Source organism: Halichondria panicea, chromosome 15 (genome assembly GCF_963675165.1).
Source record: "Halichondria panicea chromosome 15, odHalPani1.1, whole genome shotgun sequence".
Taxonomy (NCBI): Eukaryota; Metazoa; Porifera; class Demospongiae; order Suberitida; family Halichondriidae; genus Halichondria; species Halichondria panicea.
In genome coordinates this window covers 938,044-963,588 of record NC_087391.1, presented here as the reverse complement: position 1 = coordinate 963,588, position 25,545 = coordinate 938,044, and the positions used below count along the sequence as shown (strand labels likewise).

Sequence of the window (25,545 nt, the reverse complement as noted above, 5' to 3'; positions counted from 1 at the left end):
AATCTATCCATCCATGCCCATGTGGTCAAAATAATTATGGTCAAGACAACTCAGTATAAACTCTTGTCATAGCGCTATAGCATGCATATACCATCTATGATAGCATAAAGAACCAACCATGGATCAACTGAAGTGTCCTCGTTGTAAGACAAGCTCCTACCAGAAACCAAACCTCAAGCTACTAGTTAATGTGTGTGGTCATAAGCTGTGAGTCTGTGAGGCCAGGATAATTTAATAGCTATTTTAGGTGTCAATGTATAATAGTTACGTAGATCTATTACAGCAAAGCAGTAAAAGCAAAATCTTAATCTTATTATTGTACGTAGATCAACTATGTGATTATACAAGTGAATGGGCATAACGGTACATGCAGCTAGTATTCTTTCCCGGCAGGTGTGGGGACTGTGTGGAGGTGGTGTTCATTCGAGCGTCTGGCCCGTGCCCCGAGTGTGGGGTGGTGCTCAGGAAGAACCAGTTCAGACTGCAACAGTTTGACGACTCGTACATCGAGAAGGAGGTTGATATACGGAAGAAGATACTTAAAGAGTGAGTATGAACCTCACTGAAATATTTTCAACCCTTAGTGCGCGTAACTTGAAAATATGCATTCCGTTGAATCTTGTTATGGTGTATTTAGGTCAAAATAATAATTATCTGAAATGTCTGCCACTACAAATAATTCTTTTCCCCTGTTTAATTACTTATAAGTATTTAACCGATAATTGTAAAGTTTCATGAAGGCATTTCTCAGCTACAACAAGACAGAGAGAGACTTTCCTTCTCTGAGGGAGTACAATGACTATCTTGAGGAAGTGGAGACAATCAGTGAGTCATGCAAATACTGGACGGAGTACTAACCTCTTGCTCCCTGCCAGTATACAACCTGGCTAATGGTGTTGATGTGGACCAGACCAGAGCTAAAATGGACGCTTACAAGAAGGATAACCAGACGCTCATCATGAAGAATAGAGACAGACAGGTAACATACTTGATACTGTGCAATGTAGCTAGTGACAAACTGCACGTAAAAGATATTGCGGCCTGTTGAACTAGTTGTGAGTGTGTATGCATGTATAGTGATAGGACAAGACACATCATTACAAAATTAGGCCAAGTTATACCTCGGTGCGCATGCACAAGGGAGGTATACGGCACAGTAGTGTGTTTGTGTGTAGACTGCTCAAGCATCAATAAAGTGCAAGTAAAGTTTCTAGTAATCGGATTTTAATTCGTGGATTTGCTTCGTTCTCGAGTTATGCCTAGTTTTGCTTACTTGGAATGCCATTGCAGTCTTTTCAGAAGAGTGCGTAGCAAAACTTGTCCATGGAGTGTTGCTACTCTACTTAGTAGTTAGCTCTGCACTAGAACGCTAGCTGCAAGAGTGAGAAGAGAGCTGCAAGGCTCTCAGCCGGCCATTAATTTTAGACTTGGCATCGATCCTTTTTATCAACAATCATGGGCGATCATTACCCACTCTATCACTCGTCTGTGCCAGTAACTGTCACTCAGGCACTCGTGCAGTTACTGGCACAGACTCGAGGTAATCTTCGGTATCCATAGGATAATATCATTGGAGGAAGAAAGAAAGAAATAGAGATAAAAGGAGACTGATTGAACGATAATACGTACAGTATTTTATCTTAGTGATGAAGAACAGAAAAAGGAGAGCCTTTGTATAGAGGCTAGCATGTTCATCATAATTATGGTGTAATGTGTGTATAAAAGCTATTGCTAATAACAAGAGTAATAGAGAAGAGAGTATCGAACGTAGGCATGCTGTACATCATATGTAAGTGGAGAGTAACGTGACTTCCTGTATCTGTCACACACTTGGATTGGTCAGTGTGCAAATTCCAAGCTTGTGACAGATACAGGAAGTCACGTTACTCTTCGCATACATCTGATGTACAGCATGACTACGTTCGACTCTCTTCTCTGTCATATACTCTTGCTAATAGCTAGTAGCTTTATGTTATGTAACTTTGACATCTTGTACCAAGGCATTAGCACCCGTAGTGCTTTCAAAATTTGGGTGCATACAGACCATACATGCTATCCATAAATCTTTGATATAGCAATTTGAATGAACCTAACCTCCGAAAAGAGGACAAAAGCTCTGCTCTTAAACTATTTATTCGGAGGTTCCACTCCATTCCGGCTACTGTCTAGTCTAGTAAGATCTGTTTCCTTCACTGCAGTTACGAGTGGAGAAAGTACTGATGAACCAGATACACCAGGAGGTTGCCGAACGAGACTACAAGAATAAGGAGGCACTAGAAATAGAGAAGAGGATAACTATACAAAAGAAGAGAGAGAAAGACTCCATAATTGATGAGCTGGTAAGTGAAGCGTATCTAGAAACTGAAATACTAAAAACAGTAATGATAAAATGCATGTGATGGCATTGTCTAATCCATACGTCGAATTACACTTTAGACAATGCCATCACATGCATTTTATCATTACTGTTTTTAGTATTTCAGTTTCTAGATACCCACACTACCCTGCAGATATACTCTGTCCACACACACATACCCACACTACCCTGCAGATATACTCTGTCCACACACACATACCCACACTACCCTGCAGATATACTCTGTCCACACACACACCCACACTACCCTGCAGATATACTCTGACCGACCTGCCAGTGAAGTATTGGCCAGTCATGCAGCTGTCTCTGGTAACACAGCAGGGGAGGAGTCATCAGAGACTGTTGCCACTAAGAAGGACGCCTTACTCCCCTCTCATCACGCTCTTGTGGTGTGTTGTTGTATTTACGTACCTTGCTTCATTGTTGTTGTTACTTTCAGGGATAGCAGTGCTACACATTTTCATAATAATTATCTCTTATACACCCACACTGCAATACCACTCTACATACTACAAAAACCACCCATCTATTAGTTCCGTTACTAAGTATGCAATTGTGTTGATTAACGCAGTGTGTTCGTACTACGCTCTGTAGCCTGAGGGGGTAGCAATTTGTTTTTTGTTGTTGTTGTATTTTCATATTGTATCAGTCCAAGTAGTACATCGTTATTACTGAGGACTTTAAAATATTGTACGTACAAGTTAGAGTGCAGCTAACCATGAACACCTCATTCACACACTATTAGCCTCGTCCCCACACTCACACACTGTGTATTAGCCTCGTCCCCACACTCACTTTCGCTCCTTAATTAATTGCTCAGTCAATAGACCCTTCTAGGCCTGCGTAGGACACTAACTATGTATACATTTTTACTTCACTAGTGGTCATGGTTGGCTGCTCCATTCAACCAACTAAGATGCACTATAGCTCTATAGCTATAGAATGCTCACAATGGGTGTTAAATGTAGCTCAACATTTCCGCTGCTCACAGGGCATGACAGTGTTTGACCCGCTACCTATGAGTCAAGGGAAAGTATACAGCTACCAGCCCCTCCTTCTGTCAACATGGGGGCCGGGCGTTCCAGAGCTAGAGGAAATGGAGAGCTTTGGGTAAGCAGTATAAGTAGTCTTGTGCTGTAAATATCTCGTGGGACGAAGCCTACACTGTTAGTACAAGCCTCAATTAATTTCGTAAATCATGCTCTTTGAGACAATTACCCATTCATTTTTGATGTTGTGTGTTGAATTAATAGGTACTTGTCAAATATGAGGTGTCTAGAGGAACACCACATTGGCAGTGGGTTTGTCCCTGCCTACGCCTGTCAGAGAGCACTGCAGGACGCATTCTCCTGTCTGCTGTTGAAGCCTCAGGACATTTGACATTTACATAGCATGCATTCGTTATTATGTGTATTCAACAACAGCTCAAAAGTTATGCAAATGAAAATTGACCCTTGCAAAGGGGGCGTGGTACTTCAGTATTTTTTTTTTATTTTTTATGGCTATTAATTTTTCATGTAAAGGTTAGAGGGTACAAAGCTAGACAAAAAAAAAGGAAAAGGAAAAATAATGCCAAAAATAATTACTATGTGGATGCTGAGTTCAGTTGATTTGCAGTTCTGACATAGCCAGGTCAATAGGGGGCGGTGTCTTCATGGCTTGACCAACGCTTGAGCGGGCACCACGAATGTCTGGATTGCTGATCTTAGTAAAGAAAATTTAGGCGGCAGCGTAGCCAGGACAGGGTGGAGGAGTAGGGTTGATCCCATTTCATTGCAAGTAGGGAGGCAAGTCTTTTGTAAAAAACGGTCGCTTCAACATCAACAGCAAGACCTCCGGTGGCAGAGAGAACGAGTGGGGTGAATGAGGCATTCTCAATTTCTCTTATCCTTTGCTCGTAGGCACGTTTTTTTATTAATTCATGTTTGCGGTAGCAGGCTGTAAGGTTGGAGTGAGAATTGGAGGGGACAAAAGGGTTGAATACTCTGACATCTAGATATGTTTTTTGGAAGCGTCCTCCCCAGAATCCATTTGCAGCGACGTCCAGTCTTGCACCTGGCTGAGAGTTAGATGTAGCACCTCTGAGCGCTTCTCCAGAGATAGGTTGCAGCTCTGGTTCAATACTGACGTTGCTGCACACCTCAGTTAGGAGATTAGCAGTCAAGTCCCTGATTTCATTATGCCTTAGTGAGGGGAAGCCACCCTTAGGGCAGGAGAGGACGTGTTCTACAGAGAACTTGGCTCCACAAGCACACGATAGCGGGGTGCGGATGGGCTGCCAGTTGTACCTAAGACTTAGAGCATCATGGAATGCTCCCTTGTGTAGCTGTATTCTTCTATGGCAGCGAAGTGAGCCTGGAGGCGGTGGGGTTGGCCAATCCGATGGTACTTCAGTAATTAGTGGTAGATCTATGACGTGATCGACGCGTACCTCGCATAATTATGATCACTACTTAATTAAAATGTGAATTTCATGGTCTGTTCAATCTCTTGTTCTAGGCAGAGTGTTCTAGGTAGCTAGGTCTGAGCAACTCAATGGCAGGCAGAGACTGGGCCTACGTTTCTTTTGTGGCATTCTTTGCTGCCCTGGGGGCTTACTTGGCTGGATACAGCATTGGGTAACATAATCATACTGTAGATAGGTGTTGCATGCTTGAACGCAGGTACTAGGCTACTGTTAGCATAGATAGTAGACTAGAGTGCCTCCTCTACTATCTATGGTACTAGGTGTATAATTTGTTTTCTGTGTGTTGTGCAGGTCTGTCAATGGTTTGCAGAACTTTTCAGGATTTCTGGAGTTCTTCGATCTGGGGAACAGTTCCACAAACGCAAGTTGTACAAAGATGTCGCATCTCACGGAAGGCAGTTGTCTTATTTTGGTGAGGCTCCTTTCATCATTAGTTCATGTACAGTTTAGTGCTTATACCTGATGCTTTTTAATTTATGGTATCTAGATATTATTTACTGGTTCACTCCGTATCCTAGGTGATTTCCAGTGAATATGAGCCATATTTTTACTTCCTACAAGCACTATTAAACTTTTGAATCATCTTGACAATTTGTACACAGCAAAATAGCAATTATACATGCAAAAAGTTTTTGTACACTTTGTTTTGTGCTATGCTATTGTCATATTGACCTGAGCTAGCTGGCTAGCAGTCTAAGCTACTTATTACATGTTCAGGAGGCCTGAAACACTGCAGTTGAATTCTTGCTCTATGTTTCTAGTCAAGGCTGTGGCTCAGAGGTAGAGCTAGAGGAGTTGAGTACAGAGCAATGTTGGTAGACTTGTGCAATGCAAAACTGCAGCTGCGGATATGGTGGGCGGGTCTGGTCAAAGTGTATGGCTTCAGTAGAACCTAGCTGCTTGGGAGAAAGTAGTAGCTAGCTAGCTATCATACCTGACTGTTATAACTGCGGCATAAGTGGCTATGAGAGCAAGCTTGACTGTCTCCATTGATGTTCAAATGACTGTTTTTCTATTTTTGCAGTAAATAAATCAGTTGTTGACTAGTCAACCAGTCAATAACTATAACATAGCTGGCCATGAAACATGCATGTTATATTACATTCACCGCAATCGTACTCCCCACAATCTAACCATACAGGGGACCATCATATCCATCATAAACCTCGGAGGAGCCATCGGAATCCTTATTGCTGGCAGTAAGTAACATAGGAGTACAGATCACATGCAATTCTTGTACTCGTCCACAATGCACAGAGCCTGCCGACTACTTTGGCCGTAAAATAACTCTTGTGATGTCAGGAGTGCTTGTGGTTCTTGGAGGATCCATACAGAGTGCAGCTGTTCAGGGAGCTTCTTGGTAATTATTGAATACTCATTACTTCGAAACTGTTAACACATTCTTTTTGTTCTGTGTCCAGGATGTTAATTTTGGGTCGCCTCATTGCTGGATTGGGATATGGGTATGTTTGCACGCATTGTGTACTGAGTCTCGTTACTTCATAGTTATTGTGTATTATGATCTTATTGTCCTGCATTGTAGTATTTAAACTTAGAGCTAACGTGATATTTTCCACAGCGTGTTCTATTTGGCTGGCCCTGTGTACATTGCTGAGATAGCTCCCAAGCACATCCGAGGGGCCTTGACCTCTCTCATTGGCCCAACCATAGCATTGGGAGTTTTAACTGGTTATGTCACCAACATCATATTGTTTGACAAGCCTATTGGTTGGAGAGTGTCTCGTATACTGGCTTCTATATTTGGGTGTGTCTATATTCTCGGCATGACCTTGATGCCCAGGACCCCAAGGTGAGCTAGTTAGTCTCATCTAACATACGTACATAAAGTATTACTATCATGCAGGTGGCTCATGTTGAATGGGAGAGAGTCAGAGGCACGAGAAGTGCTGAGACAAACTTCCTCCAAGCTGGGACAGGAGGGAATTGAAGCTGAGCTAGAGGACATTAGACAGAGTTTGGAGTCAGCGAAGAATTTAAGTATCATTCAGGAGATTAAAGCCATATTAAAATGGAAGATCTTGAAGAGGTGATTGTGTATTAGTATAATAATATTTATTGATATTACCTCTGTAAATTGCTACAGAGTATTTCTTGGGATACCACTTCATTTTTTTGCTGCTGGCTGTGGAACAGCAGTTTTGTGAGTCTTGGTTAGTGTACACCATGCCGGTGACAGCCAGCCTCCTTTTTCTGCTGTTTTTAATATTGCCCCTTAAATTTTTGTACAGTTTCTATTCTGAGCCGTTGTTTTGTTCTCTGGGGATTGCTCCGTTTGTCACTGCAATTGTGATTGGAGTAATGAGTCTCTGTGGAACCATCTTCACAACACTCTTTATTGAGAAGGTGCAGAAGTAGATTGTCAAAAAAATCAATGTACCGTATTTACTTGATATATAATTATTATTGCAGCTTGGCAGAAAGCCTATGTTGGTTGGAGGCGCTGTGATTATGTTTCTCCTCACTGGAACAGCTGCTACACTAGTCTTTGCCTTCAACTTGGAGGAAGAGAATAATGATGTCGTTGGCTATATTGTTGTGTGTCTGGTCTGCCTCTTTATGTTAGTCTACTCATCCACCTGGTAGTAAGTTGATCACTTAGTCAATATTGCTACAGGCTTTACTCTTTGATTTGCAGTGTGATTCCGTGGGTTGTCACCAGTGAGATATTTCCTTTGGAGGGACGAGGTGAGCTCACAGTCGAGTGTACGCTTCTATACCAAAGTCTATTATTTGTATAGGTGTTGTGGTTGCTATTGCCACGACAATGAACTATGGAGCGACATACCTCTTCACACAATCCTTCCCCTCCATTTTGGCTACTGTAAAAGCCTTTGGTTCCCTCTACATGATTAGTATAATCAACATAGTTGCAGCTGTGTTTTATCTGTTTCTTCTACCCGAGACAAAGGTATTTGTGACAAGGTGGATAATTTTGTTCTAAACTGAATGTTCTGTTTACAGGGTGTTAGTCTTGAGCAGATGGAGAAGATATTTGCTAAGCCCTGGTTGGAAAGAATTGGACTTGCTAGTTTCTTTCGGTGTGAAGTTGTTGTTATTTTTTGAGTGCTATAGCTTGCTTGTATGTTTTGAATGCATACCTACATGTGTTTTAAGCACTGATTTGCATTCACGCACAGGTTTTGCCGAAGACCTAAAAGCCTCTCAACTGATGTCAGCAGGACAGACAATGGAGTAGTGTTAACAGGTGGTAAGCCTAAACCCAGGGAAGATGAGAAGTCAAGTTCTCAGAGAAGAAGTGATATGGAGAAAGACAAAGACTGTGAGGAACATGGGAAACACAAAACAACTGTGTGATCTGTGTCATTGTGCTGTTGCATTTCATCAAAATTAATCAGTTCAGTTCTATTTTTATCCGACTAAAAAAACATTTGCAATGTGAAAAATTGCTAGGATTGGCATATATAATCATGTGATTTGTACTGAATTGATGTTCCTAATACATGGAGTCTTGAGCATAGGTATACACAGTCCATCCATGCGTAGTGACATGCACGGGCTGTACTGGTGACCTGCATGGAATGATGTGGTGGATGGAAGCTGCATGGTAGATGGATCTGGAACACAGTCTATATTAAACAGGGCCGTAGCCACCAGTCAGGTTAGTCAGGTTTCAACCTGACCACTTTTGCCGAGGTGAATAGGCAATGGTCGTCACTACAGTAAACACATAATGGACAAAAAATGCAGTGAACTTCTTCTGCAGTGCAAAACATGCAAGCATGCTAGAATTATAAGTGATCCACTATTAGTCTACATGCTATCATTACTATGGCGAGAGAAAATCCCTTCCAAGTCTTCCAGACTAAGCTCACCATCCAGCTAACCATTTTTTGTTCCCCAAGCGATCATTTGGAAAGTCCAAACCAGTTCTGTGGTCTTGCCAAATACAACTTTGCTGTTTCTCCATCATGATATAAGAATCAAGATGTTGTGTTCTGTAACATTTGTGTTAGGGCTAAGCTTTAAAGCTGAACAGAGTCTAGTCCAATTATAGGCCAGTAGAGAAGGGGCGTTACCAAAGATACCGGAAATGGGCGCGGCCTCAACAAATTCGGCGCGCGTTCATAACAACCTGACCACTCTAAAGTTGGTGGCTACGGCCCTGTATATACTATGCATTGTACATGTTCATGACGTTGTAACGGACTGGAGTTATGCTCTCGTCTGATTTCTTGTTTCCACGCTTTTTTGTGGTTCCCTGGCCAATCCTAGCAATTTTTCACATTGCAAATGTTTTTCTAGTCGGATTCCCTTTCTTTTTCAGTACAGAAGTATAAATTTACGTATTATGACATGCATAAGTGGAATGTCAAGAGGCAGTACAGAAGTTCAAGAAGAGAAGACAAGACTAATCAGACATCTTCTCGAATATCTCTGGACTAATAATTCAGTAATGAGTAATCAGTATTGCTTGATATGTTGAATTTGTGAATCAGTATTATAAATGACAGCCATTTTAGCTTTTAAATTAAGAGCATGATATCTAGCCAGTGCGTATAGCATGCCTGTCAGAGAAAGGGAGCTAGAGCACCTCGGGCTCTGGAAAAGCACTGCTGCACTGATTTTCAGCACACGGTTTCTTAGCCACGCCTATCTATTATTTTGGCCACAACGCAATTGCTGAGTCATTAAAGATGGCGGAATTGTCTAGGTAAGAGAAATAGAGACTGAGAGGTCATCTGCCTCGTGGAAGCAATCGCAAATCTGAAGAAGCACTTTGTAATACTTACTTACTTACTCACTCACTCACTTACTTAGTCAGTCAGACAAAGAGCGGTGAAACGTAGAAATAGTGCAATTTTTAAAATGACAATATTCATTCATTAAAATGTTCATGGGTTATGAAATGAGAGATACAAATAGAGAAAAGGCTAAATAAACTATCTGTTCAGCCAGTTTCTTGATGAAACAGTTTGAACATGAGTTAATTAAGAAATAATTATTGCTAAACACGGGCAAACCCACTGCCAATCCTCGTTGTAAGACAAGCTCCTACCAGAAACCAAACCTCAAGCTACTAGTTAATGTGTGTGGTCATAAGCTGTGAGTCTGTGAGGCCAGGATAATTTAATAGCTATTTTAGGTGTCAATGTAGAGTAAGTAACCGATCTTTGCCAGATACCTATAATCGGCGGCTATTGCTCGAAGCACAAGACGATTTTGCACAAAACTAACTACATGGACCTACAGATGGGTAAGAAAGTAACAGCTCCCAAAAATTTGGAAAGAATAACTCGCTTGCGGACGGAGTGGTGGTCATGAGAAGTGAGCTGCCGAATTGATCAATTGTCGTCAGTGAGACATTTATCTCCGTCTTTGCACGCTTACTAAGTACTGAAACTACCAGCACTAAACAATACTTCTTGGCACAACTCTAACTAGTGAGCACTACTTGCAGGCAAAGCAGCGTTAGCTGCAGATCGAGCCCCACCCAGCTAGGCATGACGAATATTTTGCAAAAAATAAAAATAATGCTGATTCAGCAATAATTATGCGCATAATCTTCAGTGCGGCCTGGAATCAAGGCTAATCCCTTTAATTATTGCTGACTGTACACAGAAAAGACCGTAGAAAGGATTTCGCTGATTCAATTTTTGCCATTGGGCGCATGCTAGTCTGGGGGCCAGACCTAATAGCTCGGGGGCAAAATCAAGAGAGCTAGGATTAGGTCTGGAGACTCTTGCAGCATTTCCGTGTGCTCTAGCGGAATGTGACCAGAGCCAATGAAATGCATATCCTATGTCATGTGATTTTTTAACCCAATAAAATGCGAGTATTGCCTTTTGGAATTTGGATTACAGCCAATGGAATTTAGATACAGCCAATGAAATGAGAGTATTGCTACATTTACTCCTTCTTTATAACCTCCAATATCTCAGAATACTATCAGATGGGCTAGAAACCTTCAATGGAACCTTCTATCTACTTCCTTTAATCCACTTCCGTTTGTTGTGACATCACTGTTTTACTGACCATAAACGTTGTTATCCGGATCCGCCAGATACCGGCGGAAGATTAGCGCATGCGCAAGCAGTCGATACCAGGCCCACTCTTCGAGGAAGTGCGGCCTGGGATCGAGGCTAACGGAAGTGCTGCAAGAGTCTCCAGACCTTCTTTCTCTCTTCCCCCTCCCCCCTCTGAGAAAAAGGTCTGGCCCCCAGACTAGGGCGCATGCATGCACATTGGAATACATACTTAATTAATCAGCGAAAAACAAAAATTTATAGCCTTGAAGTATGCCCACTATTTCAGTAGACTGGAAACCATGCCCCTTTCTTTAGGGAAAAAGACTGGCCAGGTGACTATCAACGACTTGTCTTCATTGCGTACTGAATTTTGCGGAAGTGGTTCAGGGAAAAGGGTGTGGTCACCAGTGTTGCGGTTTAGTATACTCTTTAGCTAGATCTACTGTACTCTAGCAAGCTAGCTAGCTCAGCCACCTATCAAACTTAATTTCAATCATAAGTCAACTGCTGCAAAACTATGTCCAAGTCTGGAGCTAGCTGTCACCTGGATTACCTAGTTCTTGTCCTGTCTGTGGCAATGATACCGCTGTAATAGAAACTCAAATGTTGCTGGCAATAGGGCAAAGCAAAGGGACTTTCCATAAACCAGTTGGCAGAGAGACAAATATATCTCTGCTACTTCTGTCTGTTATTTTTGCAGTGGCCTTGTAGCCAGCCAGGTTATAGCGAATTGCTTCATTGGAGAAGTACTGATATACAACTTATATCCAAACAGCTAGCAGTAAGTAGACATAAAATTGATACTGCAACTGTACAGCTAAAAATATTAATACTCACTTATAATAAAATTTATGCAATATTGTGGTTTAGATATCTCCCACGCATTCATGCACACACTACATTCCAAGCATTCCGTTGGGACAAGTCGTTGATAGTCACCTGGCCAGTCTCTTTCCCTAAAGAAAGGGGCGTGGTTTCCAGTCTACTATTTCAGCTGCCATAACTTAAATTCCGTTGATGAATATCAATGTTTAGGAGATGGAAAAATGCCAAATACCATGGTCCAGGCCAACAAATTATGGTCCCAACAAAATTTTGGATTTAAACACATCATTTGTCTTTGGCAGCTTTCAGAAAAAATCATTGAAATTGGAGAGATCAATGATACTAAAGTTAAACAGCTGTTGAAAGATATCAACTGCAACCCCCCCCCCACCCCCTGCATGGTTTGGGAACAATTCAATGATTATAAGATTTTCTGAAAGCAAATAGTTTCACATCAATGTGGAGATGAAGATCAGTGATGGCTTTCGGACTGTAATACCAATATTTCATTCCATTACAGTGATAACTGTCATTACACATCGACAATGACATCACGTACACTAGTGTTTCTAGTGTTTCACTTTCTAGATACACTTTACAAGAGCCCATCACCCTATTTCTATGATCCGGTAATGCACAAGCTGTCGGTGATATATATGCATTGCAAAGCTCTTATACCAGCATCCCAACTAGGCAGTTATGTTAGGGTGTAGAATTGTTGTGCTTGCTCCAATATTTAGCTAAGGTGCTTGGAAAGCTGTTTACTTAAACTTGTGCCCACACACACATACCCACACTACCCTGCAGATATACTCTGTCCACATGCACACACATACCCATGCACACTACCCTGCAGATATACTCTGCCCACACACACATACCCACACTACCCTGCAGATATACTCTGCCCACACACACATACCCACACTACCCTGCAGATATACTCTGTCCACACACACATACCCACACTACCCTGCAGATATACTCTGACCGACCTGCCAGTGAAGTGTTGGCCAGTCATGCAGCTGTCTCTGGTAACACAGCAGGGGAGGAGTCATCAGAGACTGTTGCCACTAAGAAGGACACCTTACTCCCCTCTCATCACGCTCTTGTGGTATGTTGTTATTGTTGTTGCTTTCAGGGATAGCAGTGCTACACATTTTCATAATAATTATCTCTTATACACGGTCACCCACACTGCAATACCACTCTACATACTACAAAAACCACCCATCTATTAGTTCCGTTACTAAGTATGCAATTGTGTTGATTAACGCAGTGTGTTCGTACTACGCTCTGTAGCCTGAGGGGGTAGCAATTTGTTTTTTGTTGTTGTTGTATTTTCATATTGTATCAGTCCAAGTAGTACATCGTTATTACTGAGGACTTTAAAATGTTGTACGTACAAGTTAGAGTGCAGCTAACCATGAACACCTCATTCACACACTATTAGCCTCGTCCCCACACCCACACACTGTGTATTAGCCTCGTCCCCACACCCACTTTCGCTCCTTAATTAATTACTCAGTCAATAGACCCTTCAGGCCTGCGTAGGACACTAACTATGTATACATTTTTACTTCACTAATGCAATTAGTGGTCATGGTTGGCTGCTCCGTTCAACCAACTAAGATGCACTATAGCTCTATAGCTATAGAATGCTCACAATGGGTGTTAAATGTAGCTCAACATTTCCGCTGCTCACAGGGCATGACAGTGTTTGACCCACTACCTATGAGTCAAGGGAAAGTATACAGCTACCAGCCCCTCCTTCTGTCAACATGGGGGCCGGGCGTTCCAGAGCTAGAGGAAATGGAGAGCTTTGGGTAAGCAGCATAAGTAGTCTTGTGCTGTAAATATCTCGTGGGACGAAGCCTACACTGTTAGTACAAGCCTCAATTAATTTCGTAAATCATGCTCTTTGAGACAATTACCCATTCATTTTTGATGCTGTGTGTTTAATAGGTACTTGTTGAATATGAGGTGTCTAGAGGAACACCACATTGGCAGTGGGTTTGTCCCTGCCTACGCCTGTCAGAGAGTGCTGCAGGACGCATTCTCCTGTCTGCTGTTGAAGCCTCAGGACATTTGACATTTACATAGCATGCATTCGTTATTATGTGTATTCAACAACAGCTCAAAAGTTATGCAAATGAAAATTGACCCTTGCAAAGGGGGCGTGGTACTTCAGTAATTAGTGGTAGATCTATGATCGACCTCGCATGATCACTTAAAATGTGTCCCTTTGTCAATTTCATGGTCTGTTCAATCTCTTGTTCTAGGCAGAGTGTTCTAGGTAGCTAGGTCTGATCAACTCAATGGCAGGCAGAGACTGGGCCTACGTTTCTTTTGTGGCATTCTTTGCTGCCCTGGGGGCTTACTTGGCTGGATACGGCATTGGGTAACATAATCATACTGTAGATAGGTGTTGCATGCTTGAACGCAGGTACTAGGCTACTAGCTAGCATAGATAGTAGACTAGAGTACCTCCTCTACTATCTAGGTATATAATTTATTTTATGTGTATTGTGCAGGTCTGTCAATGGTTTGCAGAACTTCTCAGGATTTCTGGAGTTCTTTGATCTGGGGAACAGTTCCACAAACGCAAGTTGTACAGAGACGTCGCATCTCACGGAAGGCAGTCGTCTTATTTTGGTGAGGCTCCTTTCATCATTATTTCATGTACATGTTTAGTGCTTATACCTTATGCTTTTTAATTTATGGTATCTAGATAATAGCTGGCCATGAAACATGCATGTTATATTACATTCACCGCAATCGTACTCGCCACAATCTAACCATACAGGGGACCATCATATCCATCATAAACCTCGGAGGAGCCATCGGAATCCTTATTGCTGGCAGTAAGTAACATAGGAGTACAGATCACATGCAATTCTTGTACTTGTCCACAATACAGAGCCTGCCGACTACTTTGGCCGTAAAATAACTCTTGTGATGTCAGGAGTGCTTGTGGTTCTTGGAGGATCCATACAGAGTGCAGCTATTCAGGGAGCTTCTTGGTAATTATTGAATACTCATTTCTTTGAAACTGTTAACACATTCTTTTTATTCTGTGTCCAGGATGTTAATTTTGGGTCGCCTCATTGCTGGATTGGGATATGGGTATGTTTGCATTGTGTACTGAGTCTCGTTACTTCATAGTTATTGTGTATTATGATCTTATTGTCCTGCATTGTAGTATTTAAACTTAGAGCTAACGTGATATTTTTCCACAGCTTGTTCTATTTGGCTGGCCCTGTGTACATTGCTGAGATAGCTCCCAAGCACATCCGAGGGGCCTTGACCTCTCTCATTGGCCCAGCCATAGCATTGGGAGTTTTAACTGGTTATGTCACCAACATCATATTGTTTGACAAGCCTATTGGTTGGAGAGTGTCTCGTCTACTGGCTTCTATATTTGGGTGTGTCTATATTCTCGGCATGACCTTGATGCCCAGGACCCCAAGGTGAGCTAGTTAGTCTCATCTAACATACGTACATAAAGTATTACTTTCAGGTGGCTCATGTTGAACGGGAGAGAGTCAGAGGCACGAGAGGTGCTGAGACAAACTTCCTCCAAGCTGGGACAGGAGGGAATTGAAGCTGAGCTAGAGGACATTAGACAGAGTTTGGAGTCAGCGAAGAATTTAAGTATCATTCAGAAGATTAAAGCCATATTAAAATGGAAGATCTTGAAGAGGTGATTGTGTATTAGTATAATAATAATTGCAGTGTCTTCATTGATATTACCTCTGTAAATTGCTACAGAGTATTTCTTGGGATTCCACTTCATTTTTTTGCTGCTGGCTGTGGAACAGCAGTTTTGTGAGTCTTGGTTAGTGTACACCATGCCAGTGACAGCCAGCCTCCTTTTATTGCTATTTTCAATATTGCCCCTTAAATTTTTGTACAGTTTCTATTCTGAGCCGTTGTTTTGTTCTCTGGGGATTGCTCCGTTTGTCACTGCAATTGTGATCGGAGTAATGAGTCTCTGTGGAACCATCTTCACAACACTCTTTATTGAGAAGGTGCAGAAGTAGATTGTCAAAAAATCAATGTACCGTATTTACTTGATATATAATTATTATTGCAGCTTGGCAGAAAGCCGATGCTGGTTGGAGGCGCTGTGATTATGTTTCTCCTCACTGGAGCAGCTGCTACACTAGTCTTTGCCTTCAACTTGGAGGAAGAGAATAATGATGTCGTTGGCTATATTGTTGTGTTTCTGGTCTGCCTCTTTATGTTAGTCTACTCATCCACCTGGTAGTAAGTTGATCACTTAGTCAATATTGCTACAGGCTTTACTCTTTGATTTGCAGTGTGATTCCGTGGGTTGTCACCAGTGAGATATTTCCTTTGGAGGGACGAGGTGAGCTCACAGTCGAGTGTACGCTTCTATACCAAAGTCTATCATTTGTATAGGTGTTGTGGTTGCTATTGCCACGACAATGAACTACGGAGCGACATACCTCTTCACACAATCCTTCCCCTCCATTTTGGCTTCTGTAAAAGCCTCTGGTTCCCTCTACATGATTAGCATAATCAACATAGTTGCAGCTGTGTTTTATCTGTTTCTTCTACCCGAGACAAAGGTATTTGTGACAAGGTGGATAATTTTGTTCTAAACTGAATGTTCTGTTTACAGGGTGTTAGTCTTGAGCAGATGGAGAAGATATTTGCTAAGCCCTGGTTGGAAAGAATTGGACTTGCTAGTTTCTTTCGGTGTGAAGTTGTTGTTATTTTTTGAGTGCTATAGCTTGCTTGTATGTTTTGAATGCATACCTACATGTGTTTTAAGCACTGATTTGCATTCACGCACAGGTTTTGCCGAAGACCTGAAAACCTCTCAACCGATGTCAGCAGGACAGACAATGGAGTAGTGTTAACAGGTGGTAAGCTTAAACCCAGGGAAGATGAGAAGTCAAGTCCTCAGAGAAGAAGTGATATGGAGAAAGACGAAGACTGGGAGGAATATTGGAAACACGAAACAACTGTGTGAACTGTGTCATTGTGCTGTTGCAAAATCTATTTTTATTTTTGGTCATTAAATTTCCTGTAGACGACCCGTTCCTAATTCCAAATCAGAAAAGTTGTGTGCGGAAATGAAATTGCAGATGTTGTGTGTGGGATGTGTGGCATGAGTAGTCTCGAATACCTGCCTCAACCTAAAAGCTTGAGTCTGGTCAAACTCACACAATGATGTAGATCTATGGTGCCGTAAATCAGATCAGAATGGCAGCCAAGAACTGGGTTTACGTTACTTTTGTGGCATTCTTTGTCTCACTGGGTGGTTACCTGACTGGATACAGCTTTGGGTAACTATTAAACTAGATCTGATAGTGATTGTTTGTTCAACTGGGAGCTTGTGTTTATTTATAAATTATTGTGTAGGACTCTCAATGGTTTGCAGAACTTCTCAGGATTTCTGGAGTACTTTGATCTGGGGAACAGTTCCACGAACGCAAGTTGCACAGAGACGTCGCATCTCACTGAGGAGAATCGTCTTATTTTGGTGAGGCTCCTTTCATCATTATACATGTAGTTTATAGTGCTAGTGTTGATACTCCTTTTTTTCTATAGTGGAGTCTAGTTGGAATCAATGAAACGTTGTTTATTCGTTATAATCTAACCGTACAGGGGACCATCATATCCATCATAAATCTCGGAGGAGCCATTGGAAATCTCTTTGCTGGCAGTAAGTTAAAATGAGTGCACATTGACAAGTTTACGCATCCACAATACAGAGCCTGCTGACTATTTTGGCCGTAAAGTAACTATAGTGATGTCAGGAGTGCTAATGGTTCTTGGAACAGCGATACAGAGTGCTGCTATTCAGGGAGCTTCTTGGTATATTTACTGAACACATTCCATTCCCAACATTATATCTCATTGTTCTTTACCCAGGATGTTAATTTTGGGTCGCTTTGTTGCTGGACTGGGATATGGGTAAGTTTGTATTGTTAATGACTTCAGAGCTAGTACAATACTCCACAGCGTGTTCTACATGGCTGGCCCTGTGTACATTGCCGAGATTTCCCCCAAGCACATCCGAGGGACCTTGACCTCTCTCGTTGGTATTACCATAGGAATGGGTGTCGTAACTGGTTATGTCACCAACATCTTATTCTTTGATAAGTCTTATGGTTGGAGGGTGTCTCGTCTTCTAGACTGTGTGATTAGTTGTGTCTTCATTTTCGGCATGATTTTGATGCCCAGGAGCCCAAGGTATTCGTTTTTCAATCTATTACACTGAGTTAATGATCAATAATTCAGGTGGCTCATGTTAAAGCGGAGAGAGTCAGAGGCGCGAGAGGTGCTGACAAAAATGCTGGGACAGGAGGGAATTGAAGCTGAGCTAGAGGACATTAGACAGAGTTTGGAGTCAGCAAAGGATTTAAGCATCGTTCAGGAGATTAAAGCCATATTAAAATGGAAAATCTTGAAGAGGTGATTGCTTAGTAGTCTTGATATACGTATCAATGTTTTCATGATAATTATTCCCTCTGTAACTGTTACAGAATACTTTTTGGGATTGTACTTCATGTATTTGCTGCTTCCTGTGGAACAGCAGTTTTGTGAGTCGGACTGGTTAAAGTACACCATAGCCAGCAGTGTCTGTATAGTACCGTTTCATTTTAATTTTTTGTACAGTTTCTACTCTGAGCCGTTATTTTGTTCTCTGGGGATTGCTCCGTTTGTCACTGCTATTGTGATCGGAGTACTGAGTCTCTGTGGAGGTATCTTCATAACACTCTTCATTGAGAAGGTGCAGAAATAATTATCGAGATTTATTACATAAAACGTATGTCATTACAGCTTGGTAGAAAGCCGATGCTGGTGGGAGGTGGTCTAATGATGTTTCTCCTCACTGGAGCAGCTGCTACACTAGTGTATGCCTTCAACTTGGAGGAAGATAAGAATGATGTCGTCGGCTATATTGTTGTGTGTCTAGTCTGCCTCTTTATGTTAGTCTACTCATCCACCTGGTAGTAAGTTGATCTTTTGTCATTATACTGCTACAGATACTTACTGAGTGTGTTTCCTATATGCAGTACCATTCCATGGATTGTCACTACTGAGATTTTCCCTTTGGAGGGACGAGGTGAGCTCACAGTCGAACATACACTACCAAGTCTATCATTCATACAGGTATTGCGGTTGCTATCACCACGGCAATGAACTGGGGATCAATCTATATTTTCACACAATCTTTCCCCGCCATTTTAGCTTCTTTAAAAGCCTCTGGTTCCCTCTACATGATTAGTATAATCAACATAGCTGCAGCTGTGTTTTATCTGTTTTTTCTACCCGAGACCAAGGTATTTGTGTACTATAATTGTATATAATTATTATAATACAGCATTAATTCTGTTGTTTACAGGGTGTTAGTCTTGAACAAGCAGATAAGATATTTGCTAAGCCCTGGTTGGAAAGAATTGGACTTGCTAGTTGTTTCAGGTGTGAAGTTGTTCTGTATACCACGATACTTAACTTGTATGAATCCAGACCGGCAATCTAATTAAGCAGTGCTTCCTCGTCCTGTGTGCACATACAGGTTTTGCCGAAGACCTGAAAGCCTCTCAACTGATGTCAGCAGGACAGACAATGGAGTAGTGTTAACAGGTGGTAAGCTTAAACCCAGGGAAGATGAGAAGTCAAGTCCTAAGAGAAGAAGTGATATGGAGAATGACAAAGACTGGGAGGACTATTGGGAACACTATGAAAATGAAGTGAATGATGCCATTAGACACAGAGAAACAATTTTGTGACCGGTGTTCTGTTGCATTCCATCTCAGCTCATTATTCATTTTTAATCATTAATCATTATGACCTCATTATTTAAATTTGTATAGTTAATGACCCTGTTCCAAATTACTACGATTGGTACTAGTAGAGAGCGACTTTGATGTGATGCGCATGCGCATCAGATGATGGATTCGGAATTGTGGAATGTGTACAGAGGTTTTCAGGTTGCTTGTCACATAGAGCCGCGCATGCGTATCAATTATTCTACTGTATGAACTTTGGACTCCACTGAGACACGTGGCTAGGCTAGCTTGGAAAATGAATGAGTGATGATGAATCTTAGTCAAAGTGCTATTAGAAACTTAGTACAACACAGTGTGACAGTAAACAGCGGTAGAGTTAGGGTTACTCCACTGTCAGGATGCCAAGGTCACCCTTTGTCGAATGAAAAGTCTACCAAACTGGACAAAATTGTTTTGAGAGCAGTGTGTAAGGATGATAGTAAGGTGTGTCGATCTTTTACCCTTCGTAATATCGATACTGCTCTAGTTTGTTCATGTGATGATCTGAAGATAGTAATAAGAAGCCAACTGTGTCAAGATATTACACAGGAAGACTTTGATGTTGGCTACGTACGTGGATCTATACTGTGATACGGAGTCGTAGTGAAGAAGACGTGTATGAAGTTTTGTCTGATTTAAACAAGCCCAATTGTAGTTTAACACTATGGTGTGATGGTCTTAAAGAATGCATTCCAGTTACCACAGCAAGAGGAAATAAGAGGAAAAAAACAGCATCTATAAATGAAGACAGTGTTAAAAAGAAAAAGAAAAGTGACACCAGTAAAGAAGACAAGGTCCAGGAGACTGTGGAAAATCTAAAAGAAAAGTATGGGTCGAAATTCACATTGATGCAGTATCGCATTTGGGGAGAAATGATTACTGGTGGTTTACACGAGGGGTTGGATGATCCCCCAAATACAACAATGTTTGCTAGGTCTGGAGGAGGAACTCCTTATCGCAAGAAAAGTCAAAACTCTGTATCTCATTTGATGAGTGAAGCTGCAACAGCCATAACTTCTGCTCTCTCTCCAAAAGAGACAAGTGCAGTTGGTAGTAGTCCTGCAAAGGTCATTGAAGGTCGATCAAAACTGTATAGACAGCTTTCAGAACTTCAAAATTTGAAGAGCACAGGAATTTTGTCTGAAAGTGAATTTTGCTCCGAGAAAGAGTCGATCATGAGTCTCCTTCATCATCTGAACAAAACTGTTTCTTAATTTTTTCCAGTTAACAGAATTTCAGTGCATGTATAATAGTTGTACGTATTAATAATTGTTGTCCTGTATGATAATTATAAATATCCAGAATGTGTAATGAACTTTAAGCAGTCCTCCTTGGTGACCATGCTGAATGCCGTAGCTAACAGAAACCTTGGATTAGTAGTGACTTGAAATAAAGCATTGTTTTGTTTCATTATGCTTTTTACTTCACTAAACACTTCCTCTGCTGGGTTTAGGTCTGGAGAATAAGGAGGCAAAAACACTAATCGAGCACCGAATTGATTCTCAATTAAGTCTTCAACTTCTGCTACGTGATGGACTGAAGCATTGTCCATTATAACAACGGAACAGGGGTTAAGATAGTTAAATGGTTGTAATATAGGTAGAAGAGTTGTAGTAAGAAAGTTTTCAAACCTCGCACTATCCATTGTTCCGGTAATAATATGGATATCATGTATTCCTTTCATAGATATGATAGGTATGCAGGAGTATCGAGTTCCTCTCACAAGTATTTGGTGATCTTTTGGTGGTATACCTCGTATGCTATACCCCCATTTTCTTGTGCTATTACGTCTATCACATCCAGTTTCATCTAGCCAAATTAGCATAGAAGGGTCATACATGGAGATTTCAGCCATAAACTTTGCTCTGAGTTCTTCACTGCGTCTGATAGGGATATGTTTGATGCACTTGTCTAGAGCACCCCATAAACTTCAATGTTCTGCAAATGGTTGCTACACTTACAGTCACACCAAACCGTGCCACTAGTTTGGTCTGTATCTCATACAGGTAGATTCCTGTGTTTTCAGTGATCAATCTTAGCAGGACAAGTTGCTCAAATTCGCCTAAGAGCTTAGGAGGTCCATGTTGATGAGTTGCTGGATGAACATCACCAGTTTGATTAAACTGTGTAATATATCGTTTAATAGCTCTTTCACTGACACAAACGAGCTCAGATACTTCTGCTATTGAAAGATTCTTAGCTAAATACAACCAAATTACTCTCCAACGAAGATCATTTGAGTACGGGTTAGGCATGTTGACATGCAATCCTTCAGCACTGTAAGTTCAAATATAATTTAATTAATCTATGTGCATGCGCACTTCACCTTCACAAAGGCTTGTGACAAGCAACCTGAAAACCTCTGTAGTGTTTTTTCTCATTAGAAGGCAAACATGGCAGCCAGAGACTGGGTTTACGTTTCTTTTGTGGCATTCTTTGCTGCCATGGGTGCTTTCCTGTCTGGATACAGCATTGGGTAGGTCGAAAAATACAAGCTAGAATATATGTGACAGGCTCTGGGAAAACCAGACTATTGGAGCAGACTAAAATATGTGTGATTAATGTACCAAATAATAGAGCAGAGCATTGCCTACACAATGATATGCTTAGTGTTCACATACCTAGTTTCATACCCGAGTCATGCGCGTTGGAAACTCAAAGCCGTAAAATGTAGTATCGAGAAAAACGACTCTCAAAGATTGCTTAATTAGGAAAAATAAGGTAATAGCGAAACTTTGGACGAAGCGTTTCGATGGAAAGAGTTGGATTTAGAGCATCAGATTTTACAGAGAGGTAGTAGAAGGACTGTAGATACTTATACATCAATAACATTTTATTTGAGATTTTATACTGTAGGCATAAATTTAGCTGTAGCTCAATACTAAATTCTGCTCCAATAGTCTGGTTTTCCCAGAGCCTGTCACATATACTAGGCCTATAATTTTTGATGAGTATTATGGATGTCAGCTTGAGATTATCACAATGACAATTATCACAATGAAGCTTTAGGTCCAATAGATGCTTCAGCATGGCATGTTTATGCCAGATAATTATTGTTATAAAAATGTATTATTATAGGTCTTCCAATGGACTGCAAAACTTCGCTGGTTATCTAGAGTATTTTGATATGGGGAACAGCTCTGCAAATTCTAGCTGCACTGAAACGTCACACTTGAAGGAAGATGACAGAATAGCTCTGGTAAGATGTAGTACCTTGATGGTCGTCATTCTTATTTTGTCTTTACAGGGAGCCATAATTTCAATCATAAATCTCGGAGGAGCAATTGGTAGTCTCTTAGCTGGCAGTAAGTTCAATACAACCATTATCCAATTATAGTTCATATTAAATTTGCTGCACTATATATAGGAACTACTGATTTTTTGGGCCGTAAAGTTACTCTTGCGATGTCAGGAGTGCTGGTGGTTGTTGGAACAGCAATACAGAGTGCTGCAGTACAGGGAGCACCATGGTATATATCGTTGTTCTTTTATGTCACCTATAACTATAGCTAGTTCAGTAGAATTTACATTTAATTAATGTAGGATGGTGATCTTTGGTCGTCTTATTAGTGGAATTGGATATGGGTAAGCTATGCGTTACATGCATTGCTAAGATTCAGTCATGTATTAGTATCTGCATGCTACTATATTTGATTATACAGCTCATTTTATATGGCTGGCCCTGTGTACATTGCTGAGATTGCTCCCATGCATATTCGAGGAACCTTGACATCTCTTGTCGGGCCAACCATAGCAATGGGAATACTGACTGGCTATATCACCAACTACCTGCTGTACAATCAGCTGTTTGGTTGGAGAGTGTCTCGTGTACTGGCTTGTGTTTTTGGTTTTGTCTACATTGTCGGCATGGCCTTGATGCCCAGAACCCCAAGGTATACAGTGCGTGTGTATGGTTCCATTTCAGGGCTAAACTTTTAACATAAAAGTGTTGAAATACAGACTATTAACATTTCATTGCATGTAAAGGAGCCTCAGGAATTCAGTTTTTTTCAGGTGGCTCATGTTGAAGGGGAGAGAGTCAGAGGCACGAGAGGTGTTGAGAAAAACTGCCTCCAAGCTGGGACAGGAGGGAATTGAATCTGAGCTAGAGGATATTAGACAGACTTTGAAATCAGCAACAAAGCAAAATATTGTACAAGAGATCAAATTATTATTGAAATGGAGAAACCTTAAACGGTACAGTAACTGTATACTAACCACATGTTTCCTGTGTATATGTCTTCACTGCATCTATGTAGGGTCTTATTGGGAGTTGCTCTTCATTTGTTATCAGCTGCTTGTGGAACTGCTATATAGTGAGTGAGCTCATTAATTTCTTCGTATAATTATGTTAACAATTTGACTGCTAGTTTCTACTCTGAGCCGTTGTTCTGTTCTCTGGGGATAGTTCCGTTTGTGACTGCTCTTGTGATTGGAGGATTGACTCTCTGTGGAACCACCTTCACGACCATATTCATAGACAAGGTACAATATAGTCATGCTCATGCATTACTACACATTCGGTTATCACCAGCAAATCGATGGTCTTGTCGAAAAATTTAATTCAACTCTTGCTTTTTTCCTAGATTGGTAGAAAGCCGATGCTGGTGGGAGGTGGTCTAATGATGTTTCTCCTCACTGGAGCAGCTGCTACACTAGTCTATGCCTTCAAGTTGGAGGAAGATAAGAATGATGTCGTCGGCTATATTGTTGTGTGTCTGGTCTGCCTCTTTATGTTAGTCTACTCATCCACCTGGTAGTAAGTAGATCTTTTGTCATTATACTGCTCTCTTACCGCATGAGTGTGTTTCCTATCCAGTGTGATTCCATGGGTTGTTACCAGTGAGATATTCCCTTTGGAGGGACGAGGTGAAATACAGACACTAAGAGTGCAATGTAAACTTTTAACTATTTTTCTCGTTTTTAAATTGTAACAGGAGTTGCTGTATCTATCTCCACTGCACTTAACTGGCTGATGGCATACGTACTCACTCAAGCCTTTCCCTCTTTTCTGGCTTCCATTCAAACATTTGGCACCCTCTACATGATCAGCATTATCGACTTGGCTGCAGCTCTGTTCTTTTTTTTCCTACTGCCCGAGACAAAAGTGGGTTAAAGTTATTCTGAATATCTGTTTATAATAATTATGTTCAGGGCTTTAGTCTTGAGGAGATGGACCAACAATTTGAAAAATCGTGGCGTGAGAGGATAAGGATATCTTGTTGCTTCAGGTATATGACCCTAACAAGTAGCCTCGCCTCGTTCCCAGGCCGATTTTTCTGATGCTGACCTAGCATTTCAATAGAGAAAAGTGGGCCGGGAACAAGGCTAGTATAATTATACGGTATGAACCGTACATCGATACCCTAAGACTAGTTTGTCGTGCGTCTTTTCATGCTAACTGGGTGATATGTAAGCAGTGCTGTTGCTTTGATGCAGGTTTAGTCATACCCGAGGTGTGGACGTATCCACTCAAAATGGTATCCCTAAGAGTGAGAATAATGCTCTCAATGGTGTGGTGATGCTAGAGGACAACTCTGTAGAGCTTCAAGACACTAAACAAAAGAGTGATTTTGTGGAGGAGAGTGACAAAGACTGGGGAGATTGGGAACGATATGTGACAGAGTCTAGAATTGTTAGCAAACAAAACTGTGTGAACGAACACAGTCCCTAATTCTCATGCTTTTGTTGACAAACAGGCTTTTGATCATTATTACATTTTGTCAAATTGTCATTGTGTGGGTTCTTACTGGTATTCTCATTCTATACTAGATTAGTAATATACTAATTAGATTATTATTATCTGATTAGATCTATAATTAACGAGGTGTGGGCGGCTGATGATTTTCCCAGAATCAGTGTGCATGCATTATAGAATTATGCTTATTGTCAGAGGCATGAGGAGAACGTACACCGAGAGCTTTAGGTAATTAGGTACTAAACTACTAGTACAGTAGCTAGATCTATATATCATAATAAGATAGTCTGGCTAGGGGACAACCAAATCAAACCATAGATTGAAGAGTTAACTCTTCAATCTATAATCAAACTGAGCAA

At 41.2% G+C, this 25,545-nt stretch overlaps 6 protein-coding genes across 11 annotated transcripts in view; 5 read left to right on the top strand and 1 right to left on the bottom strand.

The window, feature by feature from the left end:
* Nucleotides 1-19,582, top strand: part of LOC135348829 (glucose transporter GlcP-like) — a 28,353-nt gene extending 8,771 nt beyond the window's left edge. Inside the window, exons 2-15 of one of the 2 annotated variants that reach the window (XM_064547187.1) lie at nt 16,863-16,995; nt 17,072-17,192; nt 17,318-17,375; nt 17,425-17,527; nt 17,585-17,626; nt 17,675-17,905; nt 17,954-18,127; nt 18,199-18,255; nt 18,332-18,446; nt 18,497-18,669; nt 18,733-18,782; nt 18,908-18,999; nt 19,062-19,138; nt 19,236-19,582. In XM_064547187.1, the coding sequence (XP_064403257.1) occupies nt 16,913-16,995; nt 17,072-17,192; nt 17,318-17,375; nt 17,425-17,527; nt 17,585-17,626; nt 17,675-17,905; nt 17,954-18,127; nt 18,199-18,255; nt 18,332-18,446; nt 18,497-18,669; nt 18,733-18,782; nt 18,908-18,999; nt 19,062-19,138; nt 19,236-19,449 (1,590 nt within the window). In that variant the 5' untranslated portion in view covers nt 16,863-16,912 and the 3' untranslated portion in view covers nt 19,450-19,582. Of the gene's footprint in view, nt 1-16,862; nt 16,996-17,071; nt 17,193-17,317; nt 17,376-17,424; nt 17,528-17,584; nt 17,627-17,674; nt 17,906-17,953; nt 18,128-18,198; nt 18,256-18,331; nt 18,447-18,496; nt 18,670-18,732; nt 18,783-18,829; nt 19,000-19,061; nt 19,139-19,235 lie in introns of both variants that reach the window. The other variant, XM_064547186.1, reaches the window with a different exon arrangement.
* Nucleotides 1-25,545, bottom strand: part of LOC135348790 (kinesin-like protein KIF16B) — a 149,112-nt gene that overhangs the window by 110,150 nt on the left and 13,417 nt on the right. The window lies entirely within an intron of this gene.
* On the top strand, nt 9-13,836 carry LOC135348909 (CDK-activating kinase assembly factor MAT1-like). 2 transcript variants are annotated; one of them, XM_064547298.1, is made up of 8 exons: nt 9-207; nt 394-546; nt 752-825; nt 876-979; nt 2,199-2,339; nt 12,657-12,791; nt 13,385-13,503; nt 13,643-13,836. In XM_064547298.1, exons 1-8 carry the CDS (start codon nt 119-121, stop codon nt 13,767-13,769), a joined length of 942 nt encoding a protein of 313 aa, XP_064403368.1. In that variant the 5' UTR covers nt 9-118; the 3' UTR covers nt 13,770-13,836. The 2 variants fall into 2 exon arrangements, with proteins under 2 accessions (XP_064403368.1, XP_064403367.1); XM_064547297.1 differs by lacking the exons at nt 12,657-12,791; nt 13,385-13,503; nt 13,643-13,836 and adding exons at nt 2,632-2,766; nt 3,369-3,487; nt 3,631-3,874.
* LOC135348831 (putative metabolite transport protein YwtG) lies at nt 4,822-8,261 on the top strand. Its single transcript, XM_064547189.1, has 14 exons — nt 4,822-4,995; nt 5,136-5,256; nt 5,986-6,043; nt 6,102-6,204; nt 6,266-6,307; nt 6,424-6,654; nt 6,709-6,891; nt 6,949-7,005; nt 7,094-7,208; nt 7,275-7,447; nt 7,501-7,550; nt 7,604-7,773; nt 7,827-7,903; nt 8,003-8,261. The coding sequence occupies exons 1-14, from the start codon at nt 4,913-4,915 to the stop codon at nt 8,178-8,180; spliced, it is 1,641 nt and encodes a 546-aa protein (XP_064403259.1). The 5' UTR covers nt 4,822-4,912; the 3' UTR covers nt 8,181-8,261.
* Nucleotides 13,866-16,788, top strand: LOC135348830 (putative metabolite transport protein YwtG). The gene is made up of 14 exons (XM_064547188.1): nt 13,866-14,078; nt 14,212-14,332; nt 14,484-14,541; nt 14,598-14,700; nt 14,762-14,803; nt 14,917-15,147; nt 15,198-15,380; nt 15,449-15,505; nt 15,594-15,708; nt 15,774-15,946; nt 16,000-16,049; nt 16,103-16,272; nt 16,326-16,402; nt 16,502-16,788. The coding sequence occupies exons 1-14, from the start codon at nt 13,996-13,998 to the stop codon at nt 16,677-16,679; spliced, it is 1,641 nt and encodes a 546-aa protein (XP_064403258.1). The 5' UTR covers nt 13,866-13,995; the 3' UTR covers nt 16,680-16,788.
* On the top strand, nt 21,821-25,216 carry LOC135348817 (uncharacterized). Of its 4 annotated transcripts, none has more exons than XM_064547173.1 (14): nt 21,821-21,964; nt 22,567-22,687; nt 22,736-22,793; nt 22,856-22,958; nt 23,032-23,073; nt 23,151-23,381; nt 23,503-23,685; nt 23,748-23,804; nt 23,859-23,973; nt 24,075-24,247; nt 24,308-24,357; nt 24,426-24,595; nt 24,643-24,719; nt 24,928-25,216. In XM_064547173.1, the coding sequence occupies exons 1-14, from the start codon at nt 21,882-21,884 to the stop codon at nt 25,160-25,162; spliced, it is 1,698 nt and encodes a 565-aa protein (XP_064403243.1). In that variant the 5' UTR covers nt 21,821-21,881; the 3' UTR covers nt 25,163-25,216. The 4 variants fall into 4 exon arrangements, with proteins under 4 accessions (XP_064403243.1, XP_064403242.1, XP_064403245.1 ...); XM_064547175.1 differs by having other exon boundaries at nt 21,881-21,964; nt 22,605-22,687; XM_064547172.1 differs by having other exon boundaries at nt 22,567-22,793.

Coding starts and splice junctions, on each gene's coding strand:
- LOC135348817 (XM_064547172.1), top strand. CDS start 21,882: ATGGCAGCCAGAGACTGGGTTTACGTTTCTTTTGTGGCATTCTTTGCT. Junction 22,959..23,031: donor GCAGTACAGGGAGCACCATG/GTATATATCGTT, acceptor TAATTAATGTAG/GATGGTGATCTTTGGTCGTC. Junction 23,074..23,150: donor ATTAGTGGAATTGGATATGG/GTAAGCTATGCG, acceptor TTGATTATACAG/CTCATTTTATATGGCTGGCC.
- LOC135348831 (XM_064547189.1), top strand. CDS start 4,913: ATGGCAGGCAGAGACTGGGCCTACGTTTCTTTTGTGGCATTCTTTGCT. Junction 7,006..7,093: donor GGCTGTGGAACAGCAGTTTT/GTGAGTCTTGGT, acceptor ATTTTTGTACAG/TTTCTATTCTGAGCCGTTGT. Junction 7,551..7,603: donor ATTTCCTTTGGAGGGACGAG/GTGAGCTCACAG, acceptor TTATTTGTATAG/GTGTTGTGGTTGCTATTGCC.
- LOC135348909 (XM_064547298.1), top strand. CDS start 119: ATGGATCAACTGAAGTGTCCTCGTTGTAAGACAAGCTCCTACCAGAAA. Junction 547..751: donor CGGAAGAAGATACTTAAAGA/GTGAGTATGAAC, acceptor GGCATTTCTCAG/CTACAACAAGACAGAGAGAG. Junction 980..2,198: donor TGAAGAATAGAGACAGACAG/GTAACATACTTG, acceptor CCTTCACTGCAG/TTACGAGTGGAGAAAGTACT.
- LOC135348830 (XM_064547188.1), top strand. CDS start 13,996: ATGGCAGGCAGAGACTGGGCCTACGTTTCTTTTGTGGCATTCTTTGCT. Junction 14,079..14,211: donor TTGGCTGGATACGGCATTGG/GTAACATAATCA, acceptor TGTATTGTGCAG/GTCTGTCAATGGTTTGCAGA. Junction 15,947..15,999: donor GTCTACTCATCCACCTGGTA/GTAAGTTGATCA, acceptor TTTGATTTGCAG/TGTGATTCCGTGGGTTGTCA.